Source organism: Enoplosus armatus, chromosome 1 (genome assembly GCF_043641665.1).
Source record: "Enoplosus armatus isolate fEnoArm2 chromosome 1, fEnoArm2.hap1, whole genome shotgun sequence".
Lineage (NCBI taxonomy): Eukaryota > Metazoa > Chordata > Actinopteri > Centrarchiformes > Enoplosidae > Enoplosus > Enoplosus armatus.
In genome coordinates this window covers 900,854-926,288 of record NC_092180.1, presented here as the reverse complement: position 1 = coordinate 926,288, position 25,435 = coordinate 900,854, and the positions used below count along the sequence as shown (strand labels likewise).

Here is a 25,435-nt window from a genome sequence, read left to right as displayed (position 1 = left end):
CAGAATCATTACTTTATTATGTATCGATGATACAGAAACACTGGCTCAAGTATTTTAAGTTTAATACCTGAGTGATGAAGTCGGTAAACTGGATCAGGCCCAGCTGTGGACTTGAGACTTGCTTTGATAAGAATACTTGACTTGGATTCCCCCTTAACGTCTTTAAAAAGACGTGAGGCTTGACCTGAGATTTCAGGCTTGATCTGAGACTTGCTGCGAAGACTTGGGTCTCGATTTGATTTGACTTTTGAGACATGCATGGATCAGACTTGACTTGCACTTCCTTTTGTAAGACTTGAGACTTGGCTTGGACCTGCCTTGATAACACTTGAGTAATGCTTTGACAAGACTTGGCTCCTGATTTGATAGAACTTGAAACTTGACTTGAGACATGTATTGATCAGACTTGATTTACATTTGTAAGACTTGAGACTCTGACGTGTTTTGAAAGACTTGAGACTTGTTTTGAAAAGACTTGAGACTTGACTTGTGGGTGAGATGGTGGACTAGATGATAATCTGTTGTTACCCCTGAGGGTTGAACCACTCGAGGACCTCACATCTCAAATCTTTGAATAAGAGGCTGAATCGTGTCTCAAGTCTTCAGGCCTGTCCGTGTCGTGATCTACAGACTGCGATGAAAACTTGTTCCTGGTTGAACTCTGAGTGTAAATCCTGTAGTTTGAACCAGATGTGTCGACGTAGTTTACTGATGTTCCCTCTGTGTTCTTCCTTCCTGTGGACGACAGTAAACCTGACGACGAGTGAGTAATCATGACAGGAACTAGTACATGCCAAATAGTGAGCTGCTTTATAAACCCATTGAGGCAGGATGCCAAATAGTGAGCTGCTTTAAAACCCCATCAGCCGAACGATTGCTAAATAGTGAACTGCTTTATAAACCCATTGCTCAATAGTGAGCTGCTGTGGATAAAAACAAAGTTCTTCTTAAACATTTCACCTTCATTTAGCAGCTCGATTGTCTGACAGCCATCACTGTAACAGGATGGAATAACATTAGATATACTACATATACTGTATAAATACTACAAGGCGACGCCCTGCACACCAGGAGTGCAGAAGTTAAGTAAGAGTCTTCCTGCCTGTGAAACTGAACTCTGCTGGAGGAGCTGTGGAGGCCGATGTGCTGCTTTGCAGCGTCCTCTAGTGTTCAGACGCTGCCTGACAAACAGATCGATCAAGTCTGTTTTTTGTTTTTTTACCACAGACATGGGATGATAGCTTGGATCGCTCAGGGTTTGGACAAAGTTGTTCCTCAGCCTGACCTGAAGTCACCACCGGCTGAGCAGCCCACTGAGGTACATCAGCAGTTACTACCGGAACTATCTGTCATTAAACCTCCTAAAGAAGCTGAAACATGATACTGAGGTTGGGCAAATTCAAGTGGTTCTAATTCACTTTGACTTAAAGACAGCGGCCTGATCTGAAGCGAGATTCAGACTTCTCTCTTCTAATCACTGTAGTGGACTGCGTGGACATTAAAGGAAAAGGTTGACATTTTGGGAAATACGCTTATTGGCTTTCTTGCTGAGAGATGTTCAGATTGATACCACCCTCCTGAAGCCAGCAGCTTGTTAGCTTAGCTTAGCATAACGACTGGAAACAGGGGAAGCAGCTAGCCTGGCTCTGTTAAAAGCACCTGTAGAGCTCATTGATTAACATGTTGTATTTCGTTTGTTTCTTCTGTACAAAAAACAAAGTGGCAAAAGGCCGTTTTACTGGGTTTATGTGTCAAAGTATTTCTTGGTCAGGAAACTTCCTGGAGTCTTTGCTGGTGGTCACTGGAAATAAGCATGTTTCCCAAAATGTTCTGAACTCAGTGTGTAAAGTTGTTGGTAGTGAAAGTGCTACTACCCGTCTGCTGGTCATGTGACCTCGTGTTTGTTTCTCCTCAGGTGCGTCAAACGGCAGCTGCACCAGGTGAGAACAGATCTGAATATTTCCTGCAGGCGAAGATTCAGAGATTCAGACTGGACGTTAAATAAATCGTTTGTTTCAGCTGCAACGCCTCAGGTGACTGTGATGGTGGTGGAATCAGAGCGAGAGGATAAAACTGACAACAAACCTCTCCCACCCAGGTCTGCCTGCCTGTCTGTCTGTCTGCCTGTCTGTCTGCCTGTCTGTCTGTGTCTGTCTGCCTGCATGCCTGCCTGTCTGCCTGTCTGCCTGTCTGTCTGCCTGCCTGCCTGTCTGTCTGTCTGTCTGTCTGTCTGTCTGCCTGTCTGCCTGTCTGTCTGCCTGTCTGTCTGTCTGTCTGTCTGCCTGTCTGTCTGTGTCTGTGTCTGTCTGCCTGCCTGCCTACCTGTCTGTCTGCCTGCCTGTCTGTCTGTCTGTCTGCCTGCCTGCCTGCCTACCTGTCTGTCTGCCTGCCTGTCTGTCTGTGTCTGTCTGCCTGCATGCCTGCCTGCCTACCTGTCTCTCTGCCTTCCTGTCTGTCTGTCTGCCTTTCTGTCTACCTGTATGTCTGTCTACCTGTCTGTCTGTCTGTCTGTCTCTCTGCCTGCCTGTCTGTCTGTCTGTCTGTCTGTCTGCCTGCCTGTCTGTCTGTCTGTCTGTCTGTCTCTCTGCCTGCCTGTCTGTCTGTCTGTCTGCCTGTCTGTCTGTGTCTGTCTGCCTGCCTGCCTACCTGTCTGTCTGTCTGTCTGCCTGTCTGTCTGTCTGTCTGTCTGCCTGTCTGTCTGTGTCTGTCTGCCTGCCTGCCTACCTGTCTGTCTTCCTGTCTCTCTGCCTTCCTGTCTGTATGTCTGTCTCTCTGCCTTCCTGTCTGTCTGTCTGCCTGCCCGTCTGTCTCTCTGCCTTCCTGCCTGTCTACCTGTCTGCCTGTCTGTCTGCCCGTCTGTCTGTCTTCCTGTCTCTCTGCCTTCCTGTCTGTATGTCTGTCTCTCTGCCTTCCTGTCTGTCTGTCTGCCTGCCCGTCTGTCTCTCTGCCTTCCTGTCTGTCTGTCTGCCTGTCTTTTTAAGTTTCACCATCAAACCGACTTTCAAAGAGTGAAAGTATAAGAAAACGACGAGTATTTATTATACTATACTATACCACATTTTCTCAGTACTTCTCAGCAGTATGACGCAGTAATTCCTAATGATATAAGTACTGAAATGAATGCAATGGATGGATGAATCAACCAAAAATGATGAATTCATCTAAGTTCATTGAAGTTTGTCCTTCCTGAGCTGCTGTAGCTGCTGGAGTGACAGCGTGCAGGTCGGATGGTGGCTGAAACACACTTTTGGTTTCGAGGTGTGAACGTCTCCTGACAGCCTGCAATCACATACACACAGTGGTCTAATTACTCAAGTAATGTACTTAAGTACAAATTAGGTACTTGTACTTTACGTGAGTCTTTATACTTCTACTTCACTACATCTCTGAGGCAAACATTGTACTTTTTACTGCACTACATTTGTCTGACAGCTGTAGTTACTTTTCAGATTACATTTGTTCATTCCAGTCCAGTGAAAACCATGTATCTCCAAATGTATGAGATCATCAGAAGACACACTTTACATACTGAGTTTTTCTGTGAAACTATATAGCACACAAAGACAGTACAATTCGATTTGACTAGTTTACTTCACTGTACTTCTGTAGCTGTTGTCAGAGACATATTGCTGTTCAGGTGGGGGGGCGGTCAGTAACAGAAACAAAGGCAGGTATTGAAGAGTTTGCCTGGTTGCATGTGGATGTTTGGAGCAATAACGTCAGTATGTGTGATATTGGAACATACGTATGTGTGTTTGTCGGACAGGATGATAGACTGGATAAAGCAGGGTATAGAGAAGGTGGTTCCTCAGCCGGAGGTTCACGTTCGCTCAAAGACAGAAGTCGAGAAGACTGAAGCTCCTGCTGCAGCTAAAGGTACCTTCAGCTCTGTGTCATCATGTTTAACTCATTAACACAGGTCATACTACAGAATAAATATTGTGTCTGCTGCTTCTTTAAACAGCAGAGGCTCCAGCACCAGAACCTCCTCCAGAACCAAAACCTCCTACAGTCCCAATCCCTCCTCCATCCCCAAAACCACCAGCTGCAGACGCTGAGAAGTGAGTTGTTGTAGAAGATGTTGAACGTTATGCACTATAATAACTGTGATTCAGAGAAGGAGATGTTAAAAGATATAGTTTGAGAGGCAGAGCAAGAGTTTAAAAGGAAGTGCAGCTCAAGGATCAAGATCATGGGGGGCTGAAAGGTTACCTCCTCATATGGAGACAGGATTACTGTTTTTTAAGTTTTCGGTGGGTGGATAGGTAACATACATATATTTGAAAATCCGAGTTTGTTTCTTCATCTTGTGCTTCTTGTGCAGAGCTTTTCTTAACCCGTCTTCAGAGTGGAGACCTTTAAAAACACTGGACTCGAATTTTAGTGTAGAGAAAAATGAACTTTCTAAGATGCTGCTGATTTTCAAGCTTTATAGGGCGGGTCATTTACTGCAAGCTAAAGTGTTGCAATCACCTTAGACACAGGAGATAACTACAGGAGACAAACTCAGGCGCTCATAAAGTTGCTGTTGTTAAACACTGCTGTCTTTGTCTTTTGTCCTCACAGGTCCAAGGAAGCAGAGCAGCAGCCCAAGTAGGTGGAAACATGTTGATCCAACATTGCAGTAGCATTTGAGCATTTAGCTGAGATTCCTCTGCTGGAAATGAAACTACAAAGTTCTTAAAATGACATTACTGGCTGGATGATAATAGAAACAACTCTCATCACATCAGATTTGCTAAACAGGCAGCATACAGTTGGCTATGCTAATTGTTTGTGTATTACCTCAACTACGAGCAGCATAACGCCAGATATGTCTCTTGTTTATAGCTAACATAACAGTGGCTAGCTACAAATAATATAAAATATTATATGCTGGTTAATGTTAATGCTAGCAATATCAGACATTACACTAGCTACAAGCAGCAAGCATAGTGTCTGATATACTAGTTGATGTTTTAATCTAACATAACATTGTGTACGAGATGTGATATAAATGTAGGACAAAGGTTTTGTTGTGGTCTGACGCCGCTGTGTTGTGACAGTATGATGGGCTGGATCGTCAGTGAGATCGGTCGCATGTTGCCTCAGCCTGTACAGAAGCAGGTGAGTCGCTGCCGTGTGATTCTTCAAGAGTTCATCTCTCATGCGTATAAATCCACGTTAGGTCAGCAGAACATCACTGAATATGTCGTTACAACATTTGTTCCCCTCATGCAGGACGCAGGCAGTGACGAGGTGCAGAACAGTAAGTACAAGCTCAGCTGACACTAACACGGGAACTTTAGTATCTACTGGGCTTGGGAATCAGCATCCCGTTGTATTGATATCTGGGTATTTTAGGGACTAATTCCACATAGTTATGTGTGTGTATATATATATATATATACAGGTATATATACCGGTATCACACAGATGCTACAGACACGGCTTCTGGGTTCACTTCTCTATGACGTTTGGACTGAAAATTGTTAAGAGATGCAAAGGAACAGCTCATGATATTGTAACGAAGAGAACAGGAGAACATTTTCAGATTCCAGCAGAGAAAGACCAAGCCAGATGGTCGTGTTATGACAATATTTTAAAAGGTTTTTTTGTAAATCAAACATTGACTCTAGTTCATTTTTCTTTTACTACTTTCTTATACTTTACGGGGTTGAAACGTTTTTTAGACCCTATTTGAAAAGCAACTGGACAGCAGTTGAAAATCAGTGGTTTAACTTCTCACCTGGCTGCAGTGATGTAGAAGTGTACTCCATGGTTTGTCAGTACACTGTGACATCACTGTTGGGGGTGGTTACAGGTGTCAGTCTGGTTAAGTTAGTCTAGCTGTGTATTGATTGGCAGGCGTTGGTGTCAGTGATGAGGCGGACTCTAACCGGGCTGCTCTTCTCCTTCTGTTTCAGGGGGGAAAGGCGGCGAGAGCCCCTTTAAATAAAAGGAGAAGGAAGAGCGGGACAGAGTCGCTCACACTGACACTGACAGCAGCAGACACTCTTTAACTGCCTGAAGGAAGGACAGACAGACAGACAGACAGACAGACAGACAGACGGAGCAGTTTGTGTGATTAAAAAGTTGCTCCACAAAGCTGCAGTGCTTTCAGTTTTTGCACAGCTATGACACAGTTAACTTTTCTTTACCGAACATTAGTGAAAACACAAAAGAACATGGAATGAAAGCAGATTGTTCTTTTTCTATGAGACATCTGTTCTACACATATTTGAACATGTTTAGATCAGGAGGATGATTGTATGAGATTGTATAAGTTAGTGTTCCCCAGTCGTCTCAGTCGCAGTACAGCGTCTCTGTATCTCACAGAATCAAATATGGCATGCCTGTAAGTCTATTGAACTGCCCTGTTTAATAATCCATGCTGCAGTATAGTAACTAAAGGGTCAAACTGGTCCCAACACATCATAAGTAGTGATTGCTCTGCCGTCCTACTTCATACTGAAAACTCACATAAGTTAGTTGCAGATCTGGAATCCAGATTTCCAATAGTTCAGTTCGACTCTTGCTTTTTTAAAGGCTTTTGCTGATGATATAAAGGCAGACATCGCAACCCATTAAAGCATTTTGCTGTATGTTCCTGAAAATAAAGACATTAATTAGAAACAAGTTAGTGTTTTGTTGAGTGTTTTTGTCGTCAGAATCAGAATCAGAATCAGAAATACTTTATTGATCCCCGGGGGGAAATTGTATTGTGTTGGTAAACCTGAAAGTGCAGGCAATAGGAATCCCCCAATCAATCAATGTCTATCGAACTATTATTACATGTCCAAACATGTAATGTATATGTGTGTAATATAAACAACAGTGTTGTGATTTTCACCTCTGTGTTTGTATTACTGATTTATTTGTTTTCACATATTTTCATTTTCATATATTCTTTAAGAAACAGAATAATTCATGAATTTTGTGATTAAAAGTGTCAGTAGAGTGTCAGGATATAGACGGAAATGACCAGAATCTCCAGTTCTCTGGACAGGAGTTCTCTGTGACATACTTTTAGTGTTTCCAGTGGTAGATATGTTTACAAGACACACAGGCATACACAGATAATCATCAGCCCTGCTCTTCCTGCCATGTGGTGTTCAGTCAGCATCGGACCAAAGAAGACAGACCTGATGCTCGAGGACATGGAACAGGACAAGAAGCAGGAGAAGGAGGTGAGTCTGAGGTGAACCATCTTGTTCCATCCTTGAGGTAACATTCAGGATCTCGGGATTCAGGACTGCATTTATATCACACATGTAAAGCGGTTTACAAGTGGCTTCTCGTTCACACACACACACACACACACACACACACACACACACACAGCGCGATGACAGTGACCTACCTTGCAAGGTGCTGGCCTAAACATTGGGAGTGATTTTGGCTTGGAAGGTACCATGGTACTGCAAAGGGTACCTTGGTATTACCAGGGTAGGCACCATTGCATTTTGAAGGGTACCATGGCACTTTTAATGGTACCATAGTAGTACCAGGGTCGGCACTGTGGCACTTCAAAGGGTACCATGGTAGGTAGTAGTACCCTTCATGCTATTAGAGGGTACCAGGGTAGGTACCAAGGGGGGTATCAGGGCACTTTGAACGGTAGTAGGGTAGTACTAGAGTAGATACCATGTTACTTTAGAGGGTACCCTCTGGGACACCACCCTGGTGATAATGGGATCAATACAATGACATTTGAAAAGGTACTAAAATGGTACCCGACTGAGATTTGTCCATGTGAGTAAAATTAGAGTGAGGTCTCTCTCTGTGGTTGTTTGCAGAATGAAAATGCCGAGACCCAGATGGATCAACTGATGGACAGCATCAAGAAGGAGGGTGGAGAGACGGTTTTAGCTCACATGGAGGAAAGGTTAGCGACTACACCCTCTGTCCTTAGAACCTCGATTTGAATAAAGAAAAACATTTTTTACAGGGAACAAATGTTGGAAAAAATGTTAGAAGAAGAGCAACAGAAGAGGGATCCCTCTCCCAGGACGGAGAGCCATGCAATAGATCTTGTGTGTACAGAATATCACAGCAATATATCTCAGCAGCTGAAGGCCTTTGTTTTTGTAGGGTGTAATTTGCAGCATTTATGGGACACTAGCAGGACTTGTTTTTGTCTTCATTTTGTTCAGACTCTATATTTTTAGCATAATTTCCTTGAATTTTGAATTTTGGTAAATACTGAGCTCTGAGTTCTCGTCAGACTGCAGCAAGATCGTCTGGAGGCAGCCCGCATCGCAGAGGAGATGGCCAGGAAGGCAGCGGAGGAGGCAGTCCGACAGCTGGAGGTGGAGCATTCGGCTAAGATTGTCATAGAAACGCTCCCGGAGTCCAATGAGCAGTAAGTCACATAAACACATGTGTACAAATTTCTACACGTTTGTCAAAACCCTGCATTTCCAAACTGGCCGCTTTCAGGAACTAACAAGAAAGATCCTTGATTTCAGCTTGACTTTCTGTATTTTTTTACTTAATGCAGTGCCATTTAATGGAAACTGCCCTTCAAACAACTTGGTGTATCTCTGTACATTGGCTAAATGTGAAGAAGAAAAAGCTGAATATGGGATGGAATTAGTTTTTAAGACACATCATTTTTGCAGTACATGTACAGTACATTAAAGGCTACAAGTACACACAGAGACAGAAACACATCCAAAACACTGTACAGCTGAGACGTCCTCCAGTAACTGTCCTGCTGTTTGTTCTCAACAGACTGCCCAACATCCTGGAGGAGGAAAACGAGGACGACCCAGAGTAAGTCCATCTTCATGAAACCCAAACCACCACCCTGTTGCTATCTCATATACTGCTGCTATGTTGAGTTAACTGCTCCTAGCTACCGCTACTGCAGCTTCTGTATTGACTGAAAATGACGAGGGCAGGTCAGATACATCACTCTCAACACCTGACTTTCATTTGGTATCCATCTGTGTCTCTACTGGATCAAAAAGGGATTACATCATTTAGCTTCTTGTCTGACTCTAAGGTGTTAGATACTCAGAGGGTTTAGGTTAGAATATTACTTTGAGGGTCCCACTTAGAGAGAAGGTTTCCCATAGTACTGCAGTGACTCAAGTTACTTAGAAGAGGACCAGTTCGGAACATAAAACACCATGGAACTGGTCCTCTTCTAACCAATGAATGAATGAAACGAACCGGTCTTCTCATCACTACTCGCTGGCACAGTTAGAGTTGAACCTCCATACCCTATTGTTTTACAAAAGCTCAAGCTCTGCTGCTCTCTGCTTGACTCGATTGCTGCCCCCTTTAGCAACGAATTGCTTTCTGACGCAATGAGCTGAACTGTCTGACAGGGACTCTCCATCTTGTTTGTCTCTTGCTGTACACCGTTCAGGTTGCAGAACCTGCAGGAAGACAGTGAAGACAGCACAGAGAATAGGAGTCCTGAGGAAAATAAAGTAACAGAGGAAAATAACAAAACCACTGTTGACGAAGAGAGAAAATCCCATCAGTAAACTTAGATAAAGGCTTGCCCCTACAATAAGATGAAGGGACGCTCTCATAGTGCTTATGATTTATCTGTAGACCATCAGCAATTAATCAATTTGATATAATTAAAATACGTGAACCTCTTGTAGAGTTCTGTAAGAAACTTGATGTAAGATGTAATTATGGTTTGGTATGGGCTTAGGGTTAGGGGGGCAGAGAGAGGGACATGCAGAGACACGAGACACAGACAGACAGAGATGTATAGCAGCACCAGCAGTAGCCATAACAGCTATAATTATAATAATAATGGAAATATGACTAATAATAGTAGTTACAGCTGTAATAATAACTGAAATATGATTAATAATAATAGTAATAACAACTTTAATAATAACAGAACTATGACTAATAATAATAACTGTAGTGATGAGAGTCAGGCAGGCCCATGGCAGCAGCAGCCAGGCGTACCAGGACCACGATCCACAGGAACCTGCGAGACGAGGACACTCTGTAATTCATCCTACCAGGATGTGGACATTAGGTGAAGTTCTGAACTACCTGTTGAACTATGTTCAAACCCTCATCTATGGTTATGAGCTTTGGGAGGTGACAGAAAGAATGAGATCAAGGATTTAATTGAAAGAACCCTGCTGAAGTTCGTATATGATTAGGATGTTTCCGGGTATATCAGGCAAGGGCAGATCCAGAGCACACTGGAGGGATTACATAACCAATTTGACCAGGGAAAGGAAGTGGCTGGGGAATAGGACGTCCGGTCTACCTTGTTGAGCGGACCCATTCCCGGGTATGTGGCAGAAAATGGGTAGACGGACATCTTTCATCGGTCTTTTTAAAAAGCTGCAACATAATTCAGTGTTTTCCAGTCCATGTTCTAAGCTACATGGCCTAGCCAGTAGCCACAGTGGCTTGGCCCAAAAACAGCCTGTCTGTTTATCTTAGCTTGGCTTTCTTAGCTTTAGGTTAGCTAGCTTCTTTATGCCCAAACAGTTTGCCATCTGCTGCATGTCTGCAAACGCTTTGTCCCTTACCACAGAGTCTCCTCAGGGTTAAATATCACTTTATTTTGTGTTGCTTTTTGCCAACGTTTCTTCTGTGAATCAGGGCAGACCTCAAGAGGTAGGTTGGAATATTTAGTCAGTTTAACAGTTTTCTTGTCAGACAGAACATTGAATTCAACATTGAAACAACATGATCATTCATTGGAGTGGTGTTGCTGGTGTCCACCTGCTGAAGTCCAGTCTGTTTCTGGTCTCTTCCAAAATAAATGCTCCACTATGTTCACCAGCTATGTCTGTCTGCTCTTTGCTGCTGAGCAGCGATGGCTTTTTACAGCTGTTTCACCTCTTCAACATGGATTGGCATAAAACGTTGCATTAGACATCGATGGTTACCAGATGATGTATGACTGGTGATTTCCTTACTTTTCCTTGTTGTTATCAGCCCCTCGGAATCTTTCTTGAGTCTCCATTTTTATTTGGGGTTGTAAAAAGGCATTCTCAGAAATGTCGGAAATCAGTAACTGAGTCATTTCGCACCTTCTGTAGCAAAATCTGCATTCTTCACCTCCGTCCTTATCCTTTTCTAGCTTGACCTATACAGTATGTGAACACACCTTAACAGTTATACAGGCAAGCCTCCATCTGTTACGTGAACACCAGGATGGGTCAGTGGAAGGATCAATCTTCTCTCATTCATGACACCTTCCCTTCTTCACCAGGTGCCAGGCTGAAGACGATGCCACCCCTTCATCGACAGATGTGGAGCCAGCATCGGAGAGGAGAGACCTGGAGAGTCCGGTCTCCCAACCGATCACCACCACCACAGATCAGGTGAGACGGTTCCTGAAACTCTTTACATCCATCAGGATACTAACATTTCTTTCTGGCCACAGAGCCTCCTGTATTCTGATTGGCTGAAGGGTGTTCTTTATTTTCTGACATGTTGTCCTCGTCATCAGCTTATCTAATCCTCAAATCTGGAAGTTGATGTTTACAGCCTATAGCTCCTCCTACTGGAGTAGTGAAGTAACTCCACGTTTGACAAAGACATTGACAGCACAACAGTTACTATAATTTATTACTTTATTACAACTTGGGTCTTATTTTCATAGCTTTTCCCATCATTTCTATAAGTAATGAGAAATTGTGCTCACCAAGTTGCAATGAGAGATTATAACCGACATTTTAGGTTTGCTCATGTTAGATTTTACCTCCAAATAAAGTGGTTTAAACTGGATGAGCTGCAGACTGCTCACGTTTCTGACCTGTCAGACTTTTTTAAGTGATGTAGTCGTTTCTCTAGATATGAACTTGTTGAGTAAAAGGTTTTTTTTTAATTGATTGTTGATTGATAATAGTAAATTTGTTTTGATGCTTGATAAGATAACTGTAAAAATAATGAATATTTAAATGTTGGGAAATAAATGTAAGACGTAGTGTAAATGTAGATATATTTATGATTAAAAGCTGTGCAGAGAATTGAGCTGTTTGTCTTTTGTTCTTCTTCTCTCAGCCCACTGAAGACGAAGGAGGATGTGGAGGTGAGAGCTGAGCAGCAACACCTGAAGGAGCATACGCATACAAAATACCCACAAGATAAATATGTGTTACAAAAATGTGAAGTCATAGTCATGAACCCTTTCAGTCCCAGTTATGTCCCTCTCAAAGTCTCTTATTAACTTCAAATGTGGATGTACTGCACCTTTTGTTCTTCAAAATACTTAAAAAAATATATCATAATTTGAAATAATATAATAATTTGAAAATTAAGATTTATTTGAAGTAAATAGTTGCAGTCAAGATTTATAACAAGATATAAATAAACATGTAGAATTTAGGTTCGCCTTGAAATAATTGCTGCAAAATGCATTTTCTTTTAACTTTAACTTGAATTTAAACTGTGAAGGTGTGAAATATGAGAGCTCATTACAGAACAGCAGCACAACTAATCAGTGACATCTGTGAGGTTTTGGTTAGACTTGAGTTTGTATTTAAGAGTCTTTTCTAATCCGTGAGATCAGGATCTCACAGTTCTCATCTCGACTCTGACTGTTTCTCCGTCCAGTTCCAGACATTTGCTCTCCGATAAAAAGCTTTCTGCTTCGATTCCCGCACGCCGCTGAGTGTCTGGAGAGCTGCAGGAAGCTGATGCATGACCATTACCTCACCCCTCCCAAACTGTCCATGCCGACCCCACCGCTGGAACTCGCCCAGCTGACCCAGGAGCTGTCGCAGCTCCCCAAGCAGGCGCGACAGTGCTGCATGAGCATCGCCAGCTGCTTCAGATGTCTTAACTCCAACTCCCAGCATCCTCAGCAGCCTTAACCCCGTCCTCCTCCAGCAGACCCTTAGAGAAACCTTATAGACACCTAATGTTTGTGTAGATGGAAACCTTTAAAGTGCCAAACAAACCCCTCTGTATCGCTAACACCCTACATCCTCCTCATCATCGCTCCCATCATGCTCTGCTGCTCTGCACTGCTTCACCACGCGCTGCCAGCTAACCACACATCAGGTGACCTTGAAGGAAGTGGATGTTTGTGCCGTGCTAGGCTTGGCGCTCTCGGCTTAACAGACACATTTACAGTGCATCCGGAAAGTATTCACAGCGCTTCACTTTTTCCACATTTTGTTATGTTGCAGCCTTATACCAAAATGGATTAAATTCATTTTTTTCCTCAAAATTCTACACACAACACCCCATAATGACAACGTGAAAAAAGTTTTTTTGAGATTTTTGCAAATATATTAAAAATAAAAAACCTGAGAAATCACATGTACATAAGTATTCACAGCCTTTGCTCAATACTTTGTTGATGCACCTTTGGCAGCAATTACAGCCTCAAGTCTTTTTGAATATGATGCCACAAGCTTGGCACACCTATCTTTGGGCAGTTTCACCCATTCCTCTTTGCAGCACCTCTCAAGCTCCATCAGGTTGGATGGGAAGCGTCGGTGCACAGCCATTTTCAGATCTCTCCAGAGATGTTCAATCGGATTCAAGTCTGGGCTCTGGCTGGGCCACTCAAGGACATTCACAGAGTTGTCCTGAAGCCACTCCTTTGATATCTTGGCTGTGTGCTTAGGGTCGTTGTCCTGCTGAAAGATAAACCGTCGCCCCAGTCTGAGGTCAAGAGCGCTCTGGAGCAGGTTTTCATCCAGGATGTCTCTGTACTTTGCTGCATTCATCTTTCCCTCTATCCTGACTAGTCTCCCAGTTCCTGCCGCTGAAAAACATCCCCACAGCATGATGCTGCCACCACCATGCTTCACTGTAGGGATGGTATTGGCCTGGTGATGAGCGGTGCCTGGTTTCCTCCAAACGTGACGCCTGGCATTCACACCAAAGAGTTCAATCTTTGTCTCATCAGACCAGAGAATTTTGTTTCTCATGGTCTGAGAGTCCTTCAGGTGCCTTTTGGCAAACTCCAGGCGGGCTGCTATGTGCCTTTTACTAAGGAGTGGCTTCCGTCTGGCCACTCTACCATACAGGCCTGATTGGTGGATTGCTGCAGAGATGGTTGTCCTTCTGGAAGCTTCTCCTCTCTCCACAGAGGAACTCTGGAGCTCTGACAGAGTGACCATCGGGTTCTTGGTCACCTCCCTGACTAAGGCCCTTCTCCCCCGATTACTCAGTTTAGATGGCCGGCCAGCTCTAGGAAGAGTCCTGGTGGTTCCGAACTTCTTCCACTTACGGATGATGGAGGCCACTGTGCTCATTGGGACCTTCAAAGCAGCAGAAATTTTTCTGTAACCTTCCCCAGATTTGTGCCTCGAGACAATCCTGTCTCGGAGGTCTACAGACAATTCCTTTGACTTCATGCTTGGTTTGTGCTCTGACATGCACTGTCAACTGTGGGACCTTATATAGACAGGTGTGTGCCTTTCCAAATCATGTCCAATCAACTGAATTTACCACAGGTGGACTCCAATTAAGCTGCAGAAACATCTCAAGGATGATCAGTGGAAACAGGATGCACCTGAGCTCAATTTTGAGCTTCATGGCAAAGGCTGTGAATACTTATGTACATGTGATTTCTTAGTTTTTTATTTTTAATAAATTTGCAAAAATTTCAAAAAAACTTTTTTCACATTGTCATTATGGGGTGTTGTGTGTAGAATTTTGAGGAAAAAAATTAATTTAATCCATTTTGGAATAAGGGTGTAACATAACAAAATGTGGAAAAAGTGAAGCGCCGTGAATACTTTCCGGATGCACTGTAAGTCTGAAGGAACGTTTGGTGAAAACACAGCGACATCATTAGAAACGGCGTCACAACAAAACAAATAGTCTAATGACTCATTTACACAAAGACCTATTTTAAACAAAGTATTAAACCTGAAGTGAACACAGAATGCTGTATAATTGTAAAACTGCATAACACATAAGTACCCAAGGTGAAAGTGCAAACAGCAGCTCTGTATTGTATTCAGTCTCAGGTAAATGACAGAATTGTCCAGAATGTCAAACAATAAGTCGTATTTTTATCACCAAGTCGGATATATCAGCTTTCAGAAAAGTTGTAATAACAGCTTGGATGTTGACATGAATTTACAGGGTGGAAACCTAATTACAAAAAACCCAACATGACTTGAAGGCTGCATGAATGGTTTCCAAAACTGATTGTGAAAATAAGAAATAAGAAACTTGATTTGGGCAACTTAATAGAAAATCATGAATTGTATTTTTAATCCAGACTTTATATTGTGACAAAATAATGTTAAATAAAGTTTCCATTAGGTATTCAGAGCTTTCAGCCACATTTCATGGTCTTCAAACATAAATGGGATGCCAGCTGTTTGTAGAACCTCAAACAAGCTAAATGTTGAAGTACTGATGTCAGTAACACTGAGACATCACGGGGACGTCTCTGTCGTCTTTCAGTCCAACAGTTTTTCTGGTCTGTTCCTCAGGGAGCCGTGGTAGAGGCTTGGGTGAAGCCCCGCTGCTGAGGGTGGAGGATGTGGATCAGGATGTGGGGCAGGGGAAAAGCCTGAAAATCCCCCAAATTATCACAACTCCAGAACCAGAATTCAGCGCTCTGGGTGTCCCGCTGTCAAAGCTCAGGTAACAGCTGACTGATGAGGAGCTGAGGACATCACAGACACAAAAACACAGACATGCCAGAAACTGTCACATGTTTTCATGTCTTTGCTGTCATGTACTTGTGTTGTCCTGATAATCGTCTCTATCTCGTGTTTTCATTCCTTTGTATTCATGAGTATAAACCACACTCACTTGTGACCAAACAATCGATCCATTAATGGAGAAAATAATCAGCTGATTCATCCACAATGAACTAATAATCATTAGCTGATAGTTCAGAATGAGCTCCACCTCAACTCCAACAGTAACATCCTGCTTCACATTAATGAGGAGGAATAATCCTCTAATGACAACAGTAATATAACAGGAGGACAGTCACAGGAGGACAGACACAGGAGGACAGTCACAGGAGGACAGTCACAGGAGGACAGACACAGGAGGACAGTCACAGGAGGACAGACACAGGAGGAGGACAGTCACAGCAGGACAGTCACAGGAGGACAGACACAGGGGACATCTGACTACTGGAAGACTTTAAGGACATTTTACTGATGATACTCACAGACTTTTACTTAAGTCATATTTTCAATGCAGCACTTTCACCTGTAACCTGAGTATTTGTACAGTGTGGTATTAGTACTTTTACTGCAGTAAAGTAAAGTAAAGATCCACGTTGGTGTCCTCAGTCCTGCAGGTGATCTGTCTGCAGACGAGGACGATGAAGAACTGTTGAAGATCGGTCTGAAGACCTGGTCCAGTCAGGGAGACCTGCTGACTGCAGATGATGAGTGAGAGAAACCACACACACACACACACACACACTTTGTCCTCTAGAGTTCCTTCATCACCTCCGTCCTCTGTGTATACTGTCCTGTTGTTGTCGTCCTGCAGGATGCGTCCTCTGTCAGCAGCCAGCGTCGGCAGCATAGTGATCCAGGACCGTCTGAGCGACCTCGTCAGGCTGTTTAAAGGTCGCACAGAGCACCAAAAAGATCGTCTGGTGGACCCGGACGAGTCTGAGGAAGAAAGTCCCTCAGCCTGTATGTGTCTCTACACTTTGTGTCAGACGTATTCTGCACTACTCTGTTTCTCATGTTTTTGTGTTCATGTTGATGTGATCTTTTTTGGGGGGGGGGACGCGACGCTACATGGACGGGCATTGTATCCTCACCCCTCCTCTTAGCGACGGGGCCGTCGTTCATGTACATAAATCTGGTCACCAGACAGCTCCTGTGGGAATCAAACATCCCACATTGTTCAGTTAGCTACAGATGTAGAATTCATCTAATAATCCTCATTCAATTGTACAAATAAAATCAAATTAATGAATTAAAGTAATGAATTTGCAGCTAAAATAAAACTCTCAGTAAAACTAGAATAATGTAAATACACATTTGACCATTTGGGCGGCTGTGAGGTGGAGCGAGTCGTCCACGGGTTCCATCCAACTCCACCTGTCCACGTGTCACATGTCCTCGGGTTACTGGCAGAACCTCTCTGGTGTGTGAGTGTGAAAGATTTAGATAAAGCAATCTCAACTCAAGGGCCACTTACTCACTTGTTCGTCACATAGTCTTCTTCCTGGAGTCCTGGAGAACAAGCAAGAAACTGGACCTTGAGATTGTTTTGTCAGTTTCCTAAGTCAAGAGTGAATGAATGAATGTTAAAGGCTCCTTTAGACGTTCACTGGATGATCATATAGATTCTGTCTGATCTCTGCAGCCCCCAGCAAAGCTCCACCTCCCCCCCCTCCTCCACCTCCACCAGGAGAAGAGAAGAAGGACGAAGCACCTGCAGCAGCAGAGGAAGAAGAAGAGGAGGAGAAAGAGTTTGAGCTCCCCTTTAAACTTCTGGGGCAACCAGTGAAAATTCCCAAACTGCCCAAACTTCCCAAACTTCCCAAACTTCCCAAACTGCCCGACTGGCTCCGAGTCATCGTGGAGTATCGCTTCCCCTCCAGCATCGACCCCTTCACCGGTGAGCAGAGGCTTTATTTATCTCCCCCAGGCCTCTTTATATGTGTCACTGGCTGTTACCATGGAAATTACTCAAGTAAAAGTACAAAAGTATTATTGGTTCTTTATATTCTGCTGAGTAGCTTCATCTTTAATATTACATCATATATTATTAGTTGATTATGTTTTGTATTAATAATCAGAATCTGCAAAGCAAAGCTGTCAGATAAATGTAATGCAGTAAAAACTACAATATTTCCCTTTGAGAGGTAGTGGAGTAGAAGTATAAAGTAGCTTAAGTAGTAAACTACCTCATAATTGTACAGTACTTGAGTAGATGTATTTAGTTACTTTCTACCAGTTGAACTGGTCTGATGAGGACTTCCTGTCTCCGTCTCCTCAGATCTGATCTACGTGATCTGGCTGTTCGTTGTTGTGGCGGCGTGGAACTGGAACGTGTGGTTGATCCCCGTCCGCTGGGCGTTCCCGTACCAAACCCCCGAAAACATCCACCTGTGGCTGCTGATGGACTACACCTGCGACCTCATCTACATCACCGACATCCTCGTCTTCCAGCCCAGACTGCAGTTTGTCCGCGGAGGAGACATTGTGGTCAGTGGCATCAACAGAAAGAACAAATATGTCTTTTTAATTTGGGTTCAGCACGAACGGTTTCTTTAACCTGGAACCTTTTTGATTTCAGTGTGACAAAAAGGACATGAGAGAAAACTACATGACCACGGAGAGATTTAAGGTGAGACCAAAACCTGCAGAGAAAATACTTAAGTTAATGTTACATGGAAGAGTACGATGTGGGGCGCCACGGTTCCCAAACTGGGTTCAAGACCCTCCCAAGATTGGTGCAGCAAATGTTTCTTTCAGTCCGTTCATCTCAGTGTTCCCAGGTTGGATCTATGGGCGGGTTCGTGATGGACATGTTGTCTTCCAAAGTTTCAGGACAGTTTCTAATCCAACAATCGGTCTTTAAGGATGGAGTTCCTATTTACACGGGTGGTGATATGAACAATATTGATATAATTGTTGGATATTCATTAAGTACTGACTGTTATATGGTGACATATTAAAGTTATACTCGTCTCACAGAGTCAAAAGGTTTTGAAAGAAATAATTCACATCGCAACATAAAAAAGTGTTATTGTTGCACAGTGTCTGCTGTGTGTTTGCAGATGGACGTCATCAGTCTGTTTCCCATGGAGATATTTTACTATTTCACTGGAGTGAACTCTCTGCTGAGGTTCCCTCGCCTGCTGAAGGTCAGGATGGGTTTTGTCTTAATGCAGATGTTCACACAGCTGTTCTGAGCGTAGAAGGTAATGACTCTCGTCTTTCCCTCTCAGTACATGGCTTTCTTTGAGTTCAACGACAGAATGGAAGCTGTGATGAAGAAAGCCTACATCTACAGGTGAGGAGAGTCTTAAGAACTCATCAGCCACATTTACAGAGACACAACAACAGGTGGACAAAAACCAAACCCACTACCAACAGAGGGCGTCTATCAGAGCAGGTCCTTCCATCAGTAAATTGCTTTGTGAACAAAATGGAAAATATTTCTTTTTCCTACCAAGAGAGGAAAGATGACAGTCTGATGAGTGTATTTTGACATTACACAGCATGGTGTTGATTAACACCAGATATACTGAGGCTTTTAATGTGATAGCAGACAAGAACAAATTGGTCTCATAGCAAGAACTATAGAAGTGCACAACCTTCAGTGTGCTTGGTCTGATTATGTGTAACGCATTCCCAAAGACAGGTCAATGAGCCTTGAGGTTGAGCTTAGAGTCAGCTTCAACACCAGAACAACTTCTTTCTCCCAATAATCAACACTTTCTTCTATCCTGGTGGAAGTTTAGAAGGTCTTCTGACATTCAGGAATCCAAAACAGACTGAAAGGGGGGTATCAACCACAGCAACACAAAACTGTGTGTCATCTGCATAGATGTGTAGCTATAAAAACTGTATAAACATTAAAGACACAGTGGCCCCAGAACTGATCCTTGAGGAACCCCACATGTGCATTCCTTTCATTAAATCTTTGACCCGTATTGTTGTTGCAGTTGTTGCTGTTGTTGACGTTATTGTTGTTGTGTGTGTCAGGGTGATCCGAACCTCCACCTACCTGCTGTACTCTCTGCACATCAACGCCTGTCTCTTCTACTGGGGCTCAGACTATGAAGGACTGGGATCCACCAAGTGGGTCTACAATGGAAAAGGCAACGCGTAAGAACCCACCGTCACTCTGTAGACAAGTTTTTGATGTGGACGCTGTAATCTGCTTCACGCCACACTGTTAATATACGTGAATGCTGACTTAGGTTTCTTAGGTGTTTTCTAAAATGTTCCACTTTGATTTTGTATTTAAAGAGGGCAGGGAGTCAGACAGATGGAGAACAGGGAAGTTAAAGGTATCCTGTGGAGTCTTTGACCACTGTTAGTGCTATGTTAGCTAATGCTAATGTTTTTGCTAGGCCTCGTTTTGTTTGTTCTCGTGCACATGCATGACCAAGGCAGGTGACGCAATCTACAGGTGGCAGTAATGTGCCAAGATGTGCAGCAATGTAGCAACAAAAGCAGAGAAGAAGAAGACTACAAGCTAGTAAACAATGCAGGTTTTAAATGTATCGAACAAATTGTCTTTGACATTAATTTGACATGTTTGTTTAGTGAGAAGAATGTAAACATAACTTTTGTTTATTTCCATGGGAGAGCTTTAATGAGTAAAACATGTAGGGAAGTGTGCATGTAGAAAGGAGTCAAATCAAATGGGACATTTTGTTAAGATGTAAAAAATAAAAACAAAAACTAGCAACATAAAGTGCTTTTTTCTCATTGCTAGAAACAAAATCGCATCACTGTCAGTGAAAGGCAGTTTGGTGATTTTAATGTTTTTATCTGTTTACATGTTCCTTCATGGGCTGAGATAATTCTCCTACTTCTGAAAACACATCTCACAACTGCATTAGGAACACTATGTTTCCTGAAAAGTTGACATTTTGAACATGATTTTGGATTGAAGTGAAGTGAGGTAACTATGAAACGTGTCTAAATGTATATTAAGGATTGTTATGTGTGTGTTTTTTCCTACAGTTACATCCGCTGTTACTATTTTGCCGTGAAGACGTTGATCACCATCGGAGGACTGCCGGATCCCACCACCGTCTTTGAGATCTGCTTCCAGCTCATCAACTACTTCGTTGGCGTCTTTGCTTTCTCCATCATGATTGGTCAGGTCAGTTAACCATCAAACTATTTTAACTTCCTCTTCCTGCTTTCAGAGACACACTTAGGATTTCTGAGCACTATTTATAATAATTATTATGATAATCTTATTTATATAGAACCATTCAAATACAAAGTTACTTCACAGTAAAACAAAGAATGAAAAGTAAAATCCAAAATGTAAAAGATAAAATGAGTTATGTGGCACAAGAACAAAATGCTGGACTGTGTCTTCGAGTACTAATCTGGTGTGATGTTTGTGTCTCAGATGAGAGATGTGGTCGGAGCTGCGACGGCCGGTGAGAACTACTACCGGGCCTCCATGGACAGCACCGTCAAGTACATGAACTCCTACAACATCCCCCAAGTGGTCCAGAACCGCATCAAGACCTGGTACGACTACACCTGGAAGAGCCAGGGCATGCTGGGTAAGCAACAGGAGTTGGAAAAAGTGATGATACTGATTGGTGAACCCATGATTGGGTTTGATTCATGACGGAACTTTTAACAAACTGTGACGGTAGAAAACTTCTTATGTCAGCCTGTTTAGGTTTAAAAACTGATTGAAAATCCTAATGTCCCTAAAATGAAATATAAAAAAGGTCTCAAAAGATCCCAGAACCAACACATTTCCACTTGTGTGGTTATTCTGTGTTGTGTGACTCCATTAAAGTCCAAATGAAATGAAATTGCAATTCCTATAAATACACAGAGCCAGTTCCGGGTTCAGTTTCCCAGTAAATACACAGAGCCGGTGAGAAGGAACATTGAGAGCATTGGGATGTTTCTCTGCAGATGAACAGGAGCTGCTGGTGCAGCTTCCTGCTAAGATGAGGCTGGACATCGCTGTGGACGTCAACTACGCCATCGTCAGTAAAGTCGCCCTGTTTCAGGTCAGGAAGACAGACAACTCAAAAATAAATACAATTAAAAATGATAATAATATAATCTGTTCCCCCTGAAAGGTTTAATGTGAAACAGATGAACAGAGAAAAAACAGAACTGATGTTTGAGGTTGTTTTGATTTGATTTCTAAAGAAGATATCTGCGTCTGGCAGGGCTGTGACAGACAGATGGTGTTCGACCTGCTGACCAGGCTCAAATCTGTCGTCTACCTGCCCGGAGACTTTGTCTGTAAAAAGGTGAGCACACACCTGTCAGAACAGTTAAACCTGTTGATGAGCTCTGCAGCAGCAGTGTGTAATGACCTGGTCTGTGTGTGTGTGTGTGTGTTGCAGGGGGAGATCGGCAGGGAGATGTACATCATTAAGCAGGGGGAGGTTCAGGTGGTGGGCGGTCCCGACCTGCAGACGGTGTTTGTCACCATCAGAGCCGGCTCGGTGTTCGGAGAGATCAGGTCAGATCTCTTCCTGTCATCCTGTTAACCAATTTAAAATCTGTATGTGGGGCAGCCTGGTGGTACGAGGGTTTCTCCGAGGTCTCTGGAGAAATCAGTACGTTGTGTTTCCATGTTTTTGGTCACAGTGGCAGTAGGGATGTCTGACATTATAGTTATTCATGTTCACCAGAGGATGAATCCTAAAGACCTTGGTGACTCTTCGTGTACAGCAGGTCAAAACTTACACTAATGCCATGTGTAAGTACTATTTTATTGTAGCTGGTGAAATTAATTCCTCATAAGGCGTCATTAGATCATGTCTCCTATGTAAAATCTAAAACTGTAAATTCACCAGTACCTCCAGCTGTCAAATACATAATAAAGTGCATTAGAAGTATAACGTAAAGAAAACAAGTAAAGTACAAGTACCTCAAAGTTGTACTTCAGTACAGTACTTGAGTAAATATATAGTTACATTCCACCACCCGCTAAACCTTAACATGTCAACATGCATGTTGTAGCATTAGCAAGCTAACAAGGTAATATGTTAAATGTTGCATAATAATCCTTAACATGCTAACAGTGAGCATGCTAATATGCTAAATGTTACATGCTGTTGTGTATTAGTTAATACCCGAAATCTGTTAACGAGCATGTTATCATGCTAACTGTAGGAATGTTAACATGCTAACAACATGCTACCTTTCCTCTGGCGCCACCCTCAGGACAAACAGTTTAGCATGGCTGCAGACTCTCACTGACTTTGATTTCAATTTGACTCTAAAGCAGGATCGACGCACTGTTTTATCTGACAGCTCCCTCTTTTCTGTGATTGGTCAGTTTGCTGGCAGGAGGCGGAGGGAACCGACGTACAGCCAACGTGAAGGCGCACGGGTTCGCCAACCTCTTCATCCTGGATAAGAAGGACCTGGCAGAGATCTTGGTGCACTACCCAGAGTCCCAGAAACTCCTCCGCAAGAAGGCCAAGTAAGTGCTGCCTGGCTCATGGGTCACAGTCCAGTGGCAGAATGGTCACTTAGTGTTCCACTAAAAGCCAGTTTATAGCGACGGCAGAAGGGAAGTTGTGTAGACCTTTTTATTTTTCTGAGACGTGAATAATGAGCTAAGAACCAAGAAAGTGAGCACAGGCAGGTCCACAGAGACGTGAGCTCAGATCACAGATTCTTTTTATTAATATTGAAATACCTAATGTTTAAAATACAAATACAATGAAATACAAAATAACCAAACATAACCGAATAGAAATAATATTGAATGGACTAGTGCTGGACTCGAGGGGGGCCGCAGCTGAAAGGGGGTTTGTTAGGCGACTGATTCCTCACTAAAAACACACAGCAGCAATAAATACAACAGATAAGGAACTTTCTACACAGGTAATACAGCTGCCACCGCTCACTACACCCATACAAATACAGCGTGTGCTAACAAACACCTTTAGACCAGGAACTGTTGTAAAATAATGTCAGTAACCAAACAGAAACAGAAAATATTCAACCAGGAGAAATACTAAATACATCTATGTTAAAATACTAAAAGCAGTCTGAAACAGTTACTAATACTAACCTAAACCTAATAAAGACAAAAGCAAACACTGAGTGAGCAGTGTGGTGACCTCTATTTTATTCTAATAAAAGAGTAACTCCCGCCCCCACAGTCAGTGGTGTAGAAATATCTGGCAGTGACCTGGTGATCAAACCCTGCCGGAGGTATTTATCTCCTGTCTAGACGAGCTGCGCCCGGGAGGCCTGAAGTGGGCGTGGACTGATCCTGATTTGCTGTTGTGTTTTAAATCTTGTGTGAAGATCGAACAGGTGCAGCAGCGCGCCTGAACATGCCGCTGAATTAAAGTGGAAATATTGCTTTTAAGCTTAAAATAAATGCAAAATGAATAAATAAATAAACCACCCACTTCGTTTCATCTGTCGCTGGAGCTGCTCTCGCTCTCCTCTCTCTCCGTCTTCCTCGTCGTCCTCCTCCCGTCTGAGCCGTCTCGTCTGTCCCGAACAGGATTAGACTCGGCTCTAATCTGCTCGCTCAGGTCGTTCAGAGCATCGGGTCAGATCAGTGGAGCGATCCTCCCGCTGGGCTTCATGCTCTCAGTCAGATCATGGTGCTGCAGCAGAGTGGATGGATGTGCTGGAGGTGCTGTAGGTGTTGGTATGGACCTCCGTAGTTTTTATAGTGTTTGTGTGTGTAAAGAAACACATCTTTTCTGAATCAGCACCATAGATGTTGAAACAGCTTGTGTGTTTGTTCTGTGTGTGAGTTCATTGCGTCTCTGTGCTTCTGCAGGACGATGTTGACGAAGGATAAGAAGCCGGACGTGAAGGACGGAGGTAAAGAGGCGATGGAGGTCATCCCGCACAGACCGGACACCCCGGAAATGTTCAAGGCGGCTCTGAAGGTGACGCAGCAGGCGGGAATCGAAGGAACCTTCAGCAAACTGACGAAAGCCTACAAAGCGCCTGAGAGCACGGCAGAGGTACGACACCAGCGGGCCTCGGCCCTGAAACGCCTTCTTCACATCCTGCCGATCGACAGTTGGTGGCAGTGATGCGCCCAGAAACGTAGAAATGCTCCAGGAAAAGGAAAGAAGAGCGTGCCAAACTCTGTTAGTTTAAACAGACAAAATAGTTCTCTGTCTGCCAAATTCATTTTGCATTGATTAGTTGAATAATTGGCTTTAGATCAACAAGAAGAACAAAGAACTGCAGCTGGAAATGAGCCAGCGGCACATTTACAGAGATGATGAGTAATGTGTGTTAAAGAAGGGAAAGTAGTTAAAGAGGCATATGCAGATCAAAATATTCACAAATATTTTAAGAAACAGAGATGAAAACAGATATTATTTTATTATTATAGTAATATTTGAATTGGCTCCACAGATTTTGATCAAATCAAAGAGACGCTTTTCACATCGTATGAACAAGAAGTCGTAGAACTCACGGCTGGTTTATAATGACGTTTAGACAGCTGTTAATAAATATCTTACATATTTAAGAAAATGTCATTTGGGATCAAACTGCTATCTGAAAGCGTTTTGTTCGTGGGAGGGCAGTTTTTTATTTATAAGAAGCAGAAAATAAGAAAGAGGAAGGAACAAAGAAAGGAAGAATGAAAGATTCAGACTCCCTCCATGTTTTTGTCCCTCCAGGCCCCCCCCTCCATCTCTCCGGTCCCCCCTCCCTCTCCGATGCACCGCCGCTCTCCGGTCCCTCACGCTGCGGTTCAGGACGACGACGACGCCGTGTCGGAGACCGCCGACAGCTCGGTGATCATCAGGATGACGCCGCGACAGAAAGGAGAGGAGCTGCTCACCGTGGAGGTGACGCCCGGGGAGGGAGAGGAGAAGGACGGATAG

The 25,435-nt window shown here is 43.2% G+C and overlaps 1 protein-coding gene across 1 annotated transcript; it reads left to right on the top strand.

Annotated features, from left to right (window-relative positions):
• The first annotated feature begins 1,234 nt into the window (after positions 1-1,234).
• cngb1a (cyclic nucleotide gated channel subunit beta 1a) lies at positions 1,235-25,435 on the top strand. Its single transcript, XM_070905371.1, has 33 exons — positions 1,235-1,318; positions 1,916-1,940; positions 2,020-2,098; positions 3,767-3,876; positions 3,965-4,061; positions 4,567-4,593; positions 5,046-5,106; positions 5,221-5,248; positions 7,099-7,169; positions 7,779-7,867; positions 8,207-8,344; positions 8,716-8,757; positions 10,576-10,590; positions 11,192-11,303; positions 11,986-12,013; positions 12,538-12,759; positions 15,387-15,540; positions 16,206-16,307; positions 16,411-16,559; positions 17,242-17,496; positions 17,878-18,086; positions 18,178-18,228; positions 18,662-18,748; positions 18,833-18,897; positions 19,593-19,715; positions 20,583-20,724; positions 20,983-21,142; positions 21,510-21,607; positions 21,773-21,856; positions 21,953-22,071; positions 22,894-23,040; positions 24,367-24,556; positions 25,229-25,435. Exons 1-33 carry the CDS (start codon positions 1,235-1,237, stop codon positions 25,433-25,435), a joined length of 3,570 nt encoding a protein of 1,189 aa, XP_070761472.1.

Bases quoted from the DNA above. Each gene is read 5' to 3' on its own strand.
- cngb1a (XM_070905371.1), top strand. From the start codon at position 1,235: ATGATAGCTTGGATCGCTCAGGGTTTGGACAAAGTTGTTCCTCAGCCT. The intron at 4,062-4,566 runs GTGAGTTGTTGT...TTGTCCTCACAG, and splicing joins CCAGCTGCAGACGCTGAGAA to GTCCAAGGAAGCAGAGCAGC. The intron at 5,249-7,098 runs GTAAGTACAAGC...TGTGGTGTTCAG, and splicing joins CAGTGACGAGGTGCAGAACA to TCAGCATCGGACCAAAGAAG.